General features: G+C 36.2%; 1 protein-coding gene across 1 annotated transcript; it reads right to left on the bottom strand.

Moving 5' to 3' along the window:
- Positions 1–5,166: 5,166 nt before the first annotated feature.
- Positions 5,167–7,258, bottom strand: LOC127879580 (homeobox protein Meis1-like). The gene has a single exon (XM_052426527.1). The coding sequence runs from the start codon at positions 7,251–7,253 to the stop codon at positions 5,646–5,648; it is 1,608 nt and encodes a 535-aa protein (XP_052282487.1). The 5' UTR covers positions 7,254–7,258; the 3' UTR covers positions 5,167–5,645.
- Between the last annotated feature and the right edge of the window lie 1,085 nt (positions 7,259–8,343).

Here is an 8,343-nt window from a genome sequence, read left to right as displayed (position 1 = left end):
ACCTAAGACTTATGCAAATAATGGTTATCACACAATACGACCAAACCAGAGAGGTTATTATACATTTTTAATCCTGTAATCGTTTGGTAACTGTTTGGTTACCGTTGGGAATTTCCTACACAGTAATGCGCTGGACCATGATACTCCGCCCCGCATGGTCAATAAATACTCACAATATGCTTGATAATTTTAATTTTAAAAAAGGTTACATTGCATCTTCTTTAAATTCGTATATTATCTATTTCAATGCATTAAATACTTGAAACTTCTTTTTTCAATTTTGATATTTTCTTTCATTTTGTCCTCAATTAAAAAAGAGATTTTAAACATTTATTCTGAACAGCGGCTTAAGAGACGAGTGTTTTGATTGGCTGTTCAGAAAATGTGTACGTCGAAGAACAAACATGTATATTTTTCATTTGTACTCTGAAGTACAATTTTTGTACTTCGACGTACATATTGTACGTCGAAGTACATTTCTCTTTTTACCTAGCAGGGCGTGTTGACTTTTGACACAAATGGTACGCCATTCACTTAAACCGTCTATTTCTAGAAGGTCAAGACTATACAATTCACAGCCCTTAGTTCACAGCTGAGATATCATCACAATGTACGTTCAGTGCACGTAGTGTAAACATCAGGGTCTACACATCACAGTTGAGAATGCGTCACCATCATAGAAGATTTCATGACATCACCTGTTTTTCGTACAAAACGTTTATTATACTTCGACTTAGTTTTATCTACTTAATACGAGTTCACTTCACATGGTCTTAACGTGATAATTATGATCGCCATTAACGTATGACCAGAGACAGTAATTACCTGTTGAATTGTAATAAATATTTGATGTATTCGGATTTGCATATCGTCATAAAGAAGATGTAGCCAATGGTGTCTTCGCATTGTACTTTATGGATATATGTTTTATACGAATTTATAAAGAAGCTTTTCTTTAACGTATGATTGTAGATTAAAATAGTGAGAGCATACATGTTTGCATCCAACCACGGTTCGAATGACAGACTGTATTGCTAAATGTTGACAACCAAAGTGGTCTGAAAATTGGTAAAGACAGTAAATCTAAAGCGCTTTTTTACTCCTTTGTTTCTGCTTTTCAAATGCGCTTTTTTGGGGAAATACGTGGTCGACTTTTACGTTATCATCGAAGGGTTCCTTGGTCATTTGAATATAGTTGTTCTGAGAAAGGGCAAATAACAAATAAAAAAATGAACATCAAACAATCGTATGATCTGTATCAGAATTTAAAGGTTAACAGGATCCTTATTTATATCAATGAGACTTTATATACATGTATTTTGATACATTTGTAATTTAAAGATAACAACCGTTTAATATGTTTTATTTCAAACTGTCTTCCACATGTTTAATTTTATTATTTGCCTTTTTATTACCATACAATGTCAAAACATATATCTATGCAAACAATCGTTATAATCCAAACTAGAAATGTCTTGAAAAAAAAGAAATTTGGCGTTAAACTGAACACTGATGTCATTTTGTCCTATTATACAACATCCGAGCAAACATGATTTTCTAAGTGCCCTCTCGGACGTCTGATTTCACTCCCGGTTTTAATTACTACTGTTACAATGGATTATTAGGATATCATAACGCATAATATATTTGAGATTATCTCAATCATTATTAATATTCTGCACCGTAGCTTATACCACCATACCACCCCATATATTCAGAAGTGAAGATATCCTAAATCTACTACTGAAATTTCCGTCAATGTTATTGATCAGGTTATTGTAATACAATAATAATAAATAAATAAATAAATAAACATGTAAAGTAAAATCTAGCTGGAATAAATGAAAATGATATTGTATCAGACACGCGATCTAGATCTAGTTATGCTTTAATTGCAAAACAACATTGTATACTCATTAATCGTAATGACAATTCGTGTAAGGTGCATTTATAAACATGGATACATTCCGATGAATTGCAACACTTCCGTCAATACATTTTACTAAAGGAAATGTTTGAAACATTACAGATTTAATAACATCTGCTGCAGAAGTGTACTTTAATAAATCGCATAAATAGACCACAATTTAAATATAATTTCACATAGACGAGTCGCTAATTAAATTTGTTTGAATATAGGCGTCCGTGTGATATGTTGAGAAGGAAACTCGTTTGTGGAGATTTATTTACTCGCCAGTTAGAATTAATTAGCGGGTCAAATGTCAGTTACAACATGAAAAAGCGTTTTAAACAGACAACAAGACCGTATGCTACGCGAAACCGTAACCACCTTTCCAACCCGTGAATTGCAGCATTTACATAACTATGATCGGATGTCCTTTTTTGGCCAAAATAAAATACTTATTTATTTATTTGAATGAATATACCATTTTTATCGTAACATTTTTTGCACTTCATCATTACATTGTTCATAAATATGTTAAGTTTAAGTATATAAGTCGATAACACGTTTTCATTTGATTTGACTTCTTAGTTAACCCATTTATGCCTAGCGTCTAGAAAAAAGGCCTTGGCAAACAACGTAGACCCAAGTGAGACGCCGCGTGATGCGGCGTCTCATCTGGGTCTGCGCTGTTTGCTTAAGGAATTTCTGTAAGAAATATTCTAAAATATAGAAATAAATATACTAGACATCCCTAATTTTGGAAATAAATTGATCCAATTTTGAAGGATGAGAGAGTCCACTAGGCATAAATGGGTTATACAAGTATGGCAATTTCATTTACCAGAAGTTAGTGGTATGCAGCAAACCGCTTGCATTCCTTAAAATAAGAAGATTTGAGTTATTCTTATATCAGTCAAAGCACCCACTGCATCGCGAGAAATCTGCGTCAAATCGCATCTTAGCCAGATACACCAACAATCACATCATGTAATTGTAGTAAGTAAACGAAACAATAATAAATACAATGATATGTGTCTAGTTCTGTGAAAGCTGGTCATAATGCATGTGCGTAAAATGTCGTCCCAGATTAGCCTGTGCAGTCCGCACAGGCTAATCAGGGACGACACTTTCCGCCTAAACTTGATTTTCGGTAAGGAGGGACTTCCTTGAAACTAAAAAATACCATTAAAGCGGAAAGTGTCGTCCCTGATTAGCCTGTGCGGACTGCACAGGCTAATCTGGGACGACAATTTACGCACATGAATTAAGCCCAGTTTTCTCAGAACAAGACACATATCGTTTATATACGCATAAGCTTGATGTCAGTTATACTCTATTCTGAAATTACCCCGTTTATTTAAACATATTAAAGAAGTTCAAATAACTATTGTTTGATATGTTTATGCTAAGTTTTTTGTGATTGTTCTCTACAAAATTTATAATTCAATTTAAAAATAGGAGTGCAGTTTGCAATTCATTTTTTAGATGTTTATTTCATTGATACAGGTTTTAATGCTGTGCCTGTAGTTTAAATGCACGTTTTTTTTTCAGTTTTTATTTTAGACCTTACTTATGGCATTGAATGCAATAGTTCGAATCCAGTGGCATAGTTGATACGTTTGATTGATTAATTAACCCATTTATGCCTAGTGGACTTTCCCATCCTTCTAAATTGGATCAAGTTATTTCCAAAATTAGGGATGTCTGGTATATTTATTTATATTTTTAGAATATTTTTACAGAAATTCCTTTAAGCAAACAGCGCAGACCCAGATGAGACGCCGCATTATGCGGCGTCTCATCTGGGTCTACGCTGTTTGCAATGTCCTTTTTTCAGGACGCTAGGCATAATTGTGTCTTGAATCACTTCTATATTTTTTACTATACAGATCGAGAAAGTTTTTTAAAATGAATGTAACATTACGTAATAATTCATTCGCTAAACAACACTTTCCCGTACACAAGTACACGCATTCAGGCTGATTTAATTAATAAATAACATAATCGGTGGTTTTTGATTTACTTTCAGCATAATTGCTTTAAATCGAATGATATCGTTTTTGCAATATACCAGTATCACATCGTGTTTATTACCCCGTTTGTTTTTTGTGATAGTTACATGTAAATAGATCTGCACACAGAATTCTTATTCTATAATTCATTTCCCATTAATAAGGTTGACATCCAAGTTCAACATTTAGTTTATTGGACTGGAATGTTTTATTAATTAATTGACGCTGTATTATAGAATTACAATTGTATTATAGAATTACAATTCTATGGATATGCATATGTAACGGTTATTAAGAGATTTTTATAAAGACATACGTAAATTCTACTTCGATTTGTGTTGTTAATCTTTTTTAAATAAAAGTGTTTATGTTTGTTTCTATACAAATATCTTATCTTTATATATTCGTTTTAAAAGGTGTGACCTGTTACACTGTATTCGCAATCGTTTTCCTTGAGATTTAAAACATGAAGAGTTTGTAATGTCATGACTCGAATGTACATAAAGCAAGTTAACTATTTTCCATATCGTGTTATCCAAATCGTTAGATAAGATACAGTCTAAATACAGAGATTTCAACAGATTCAAACAACTTAGAGTAAGCTTACAACGTCGTTTAAATGTTATTAGGCAAAATGAAATTTTCTATGTTCAAGGTTCAACATTCTGAAGAAAAGAGTTATTTTGTTTCTTTTATTTGTTAAAAAGTCCACAAATGTTTTTTTAATCGATTGCGTGAAATACAATTAAAAAAACACAACAACACAGAAACTTAGTAACTTAGTAATATTAAATATATTTTGGATTTAGCTTCTTGGTAACATTTGCATCAAAATTATGCAAGGCAATATTTTTTTCCGGTCAAAATGAGACATTTTTAAAACGCTTGCATCAAACAGCAAGAAGTTTTTTCAATTTAAATCTTTGTTTCTATTTTTGTAATTGTGTAATAATTTCTAGATGCGATGTGCTTAACAATACATAAGAGATGTGAATGTTAAAACGTCCTACACTTCTTGAATAAAAGTATACATTCTTTTCATGGGCAACGCATGTCTTTTTTCCAACTTATGTGACAGTAAATCATAAACGCATGGTTGGTTGTAAATCGTTTTTTATTGCAACATGTATTGGACACAAAGAGTATGTACAAAATATGAAATACGACAGTTGCACCGTTCCTTGTGCAACAACCATTTAAAAACAAAAATTAAATACACATTTAAGCACTTACTATTGCTCTGCATTCACAACGAAACACACTCACGAGGACAATTTATGGCTATATTAACACTGCCAGGTTTAATTAATTTATACATCTTTGAAAGTTACAAATTTAGCGAGCTAAATTATTTTTCGACTTAAACAAGCGTTCATTGTTTGGAATGTTTGCCATAAATCATCCCCGCAACAGAGTCAAATGAATAACAGACTACTAATATCAACGTTAATTAAATTAAATCACCGTGCAAGAAAACCACAAGTTTAGCGGAAAACGTTGCGTTTTTCTCCTCACAATATCTTGACACTTGGTAGCTCATGTAAAGTATTACACTTTTCAAACTGTAACAATCATATTATTTTCACACACAAAACAAATCAAACAGTCGAAAACTGCAATTATGCTCTTTAAATGTTCAGTTACGCACGAAACACCTTCCGTTTCAATTACACTATGACAGCATTCGCACCTGATCCATAGCTTCACATGTTTTTGCTAGTGAGACACTAGAGTTCGGTTGGGGGCAGGTTGTAGTAGGTAGGAGCGCCCAGAGATGGGTTGGCGTACATGTCATTTCCGGTGTAACACGGCATCCCCATTCCCCCCATCATTGAGTTGTACCTGGAGACCGAGCTGTCCATGTAAGTGGGGGTTGGGTAAACCGGCTTCAGTGGGTCGTAGTGCTCACTTACGGAAATACTGCTCGAGTACCCCCCGGGCATGTGAGACATGGAGCTGTGCAGACCGCTGCCGTACTGACTAGAGAGTCCATTTCCCATGGTGCTAACTGGTATACTTCCATTCATGTGGCTAGAGAGTCTGTGGTGGGCAGACGACTGCCCAAGCTGGTTATCCATGGGAGACGCGGTTTCCGGGTAGTAACCCGGATGTGAGTGCGGCACGGGGCCGTTCCTGTTAGTCTGGTCGATCATTGGCTGCACAATACGTCGTCTGGCGTTAATGAACCAGTTGTTCACTTGCAAGATTGTAAGTCCAGTTTCAGCACCAAGCTGTTTCTTTTGGTCCTCAGATGGATACGGGTGCTGCAAATGTTGGAACAGCCACGCACGCAGAATGTTTGTGGCTGTCTTTGAGAATATTCCGCGCTTCTTCTGCCGTTTCGCTCCCTTTCCAGCCTGTTTTCCACCGGAACCGGACGCAGATTCACTATTATTGTCACCGTTACTTTCTTCCGAACCTCTGCTATACTCCTCACTATCTTCGCGCTCGCGTTTAATACCGCGCCCCTTGGGCGGTGCTTTTGACTCCGTTTTGACGACGACAGCCGGCTCATTCGTCGCTCCCGTCGGCTCAACACCGCTCGTTAAGCTGGCCGCAGGCTGTGACATCATCGGAAACTCGCTCGGCGTTGCGGACGCTACGTCATCCATTTCCAGGAAATTGGTGGAGCCGACGGAGGACGGTCGGTGGTCTGAGCCGCTATCGTCATCTGTAGGATCAAAAGCACTATTTGAAAGTTTAGATGAAGCATCATCGTCATCGCCTTGAGCGTCTACGTTTAAATCTTGGGGCATTTTCCCCTTCAAGCACGTTATATAGCGTTCACAGAAATTATCACAGAGTTCGTGCACTTTTTCGAGCTCAAGTAAGTGAAAACGGAAGTTCTGAATAGCCTGAATGATAATATTGTCTATTTCTTGATTGTTCGTGAATATCGAGCCGCCGTTAGCAGCCAGCTGTTTACCAAATAATTCTAGATCTTCATTGAATGATTCAGAAGAGCAAATAGGGTCACCCGCCACCTTTCTCGCGCAAGTCGCCAGCTCACATTTTTCAAAAATGAGCGCAAGAAGGGGAAACAGTGGGTGGGCGTAAATAGCCTGTTTATCCTGATCGGTTTCTGACAAATGCGTACCTGAGAAGCTTTGCGTGTTGATCATGTGAGAATACTGTGAGAGAGACGAGCTGACAGGAAGTGAGCATCCGTTGCCGAGCGACGCCAGGTGCGAGTTTATCATGTCGTCGAAGACGTCGTTGTTGATGGAGGACGAATGCAATGGCGGCGGCATCTGCAACAGGGAGCTCATCAGGTGACCACTTCCACCCGTCTCGTAGGTGGGTGGGGGGAGTACGTCTTCGTATCTGTCAGTCATTTTTGTTTTTGTGTCTGAAACAGAAGAAAAACGTGTAATAGTTATGCAATTCATTTACGACTAAATGTTTTGTCCTGTAAATTGTTTAGAATTCATTATAACTTTATAGAAACACAATTAAGTTTTACCTAAGAAATATACATCAAAAGCTTAGCTTTAAGGACGCACAATTGTGTTTCACCAAAGAAATATGTATCAAATGCCCAGAAAAAAACACACACTTTATATAGATATATAACACTGGAATCTTTATCAGATAAACACCGGCAACAATTCACGCTTTCATAAATCCACACATTTGCTTTTATCGTTGCAATTAATTAGATTTCAATTTAGATTTTTATCCATTTTAGCACCTGATTTAAGCGCTTATTGCGATAAAACCGACCTTTTAGAGTCATTGGTTGATGATCATCGATATATTAAATATAATCTGCTGAACGTTTTCACATTTCCCCCTCTCGCGACAATTCAAAATTGTAGATGCTCGTTTAATTGCTTCCTCGTCCATAAACACAAGTGGTCAGTTAATTTGCGTGCACATCGCGTTAATTATTCTGTGGTCATTACTAAATGTGTCCAGAGGGCGGTTTTGACCGAACCTTTGCGAACGTTCGAAATACCGACTACGTATGAGTATGAGTAGTAGTAAAAGAACGCATAACTTTTGTAACGCGTTACCACAGCTGGTATAATAAGACCCACGTTTGCTTTGTTAGTTCGGTCAGTTAGCCTTGAAACGTATATACATTTGACGTGATCTATGTATATCGAATAGTATGATGTCCAATTTTTTTTATTGAAAATGTATTTTACAATGAAACTGAGAGTACAATATCATATGGTTGAAATTTCTAAAACTTTGCAAGATGTACTGTTAAAATATAACTGAATATCCTGTTTGTCCGGTTATACTTTTGTTTTCATATACAGTTATAAATAAGTGTTATTGTTTTCGCGTCGAGTTAATTAAGAAATTGTAAGAATTAGCGGTGCGCACCTATTTTATTTTGAAAAAGTCTCCAAAACCTACTGTATTGCCACGTTAATGTATCAGTTAAGTAGCTTTGGGCATGAGCATCAACTGAAT

Source organism: Dreissena polymorpha, chromosome 4 (genome assembly GCF_020536995.1).
Source record: "Dreissena polymorpha isolate Duluth1 chromosome 4, UMN_Dpol_1.0, whole genome shotgun sequence".
NCBI classification, from domain to species: Eukaryota; Metazoa; Mollusca; class Bivalvia; order Myida; family Dreissenidae; genus Dreissena; species Dreissena polymorpha.
The sequence above is the reverse complement of the archived record's forward strand: the minus strand, read 5'-3'. Positions and strand labels throughout refer to the sequence as shown.

Bases quoted from the DNA above. Each gene is read 5' to 3' on its own strand.
- LOC127879580 (XM_052426527.1), bottom strand. From the start codon at position 7,253: ATGACTGACAGATACGAAGACGTACTCCCCCCACCCACCTACGAGACG.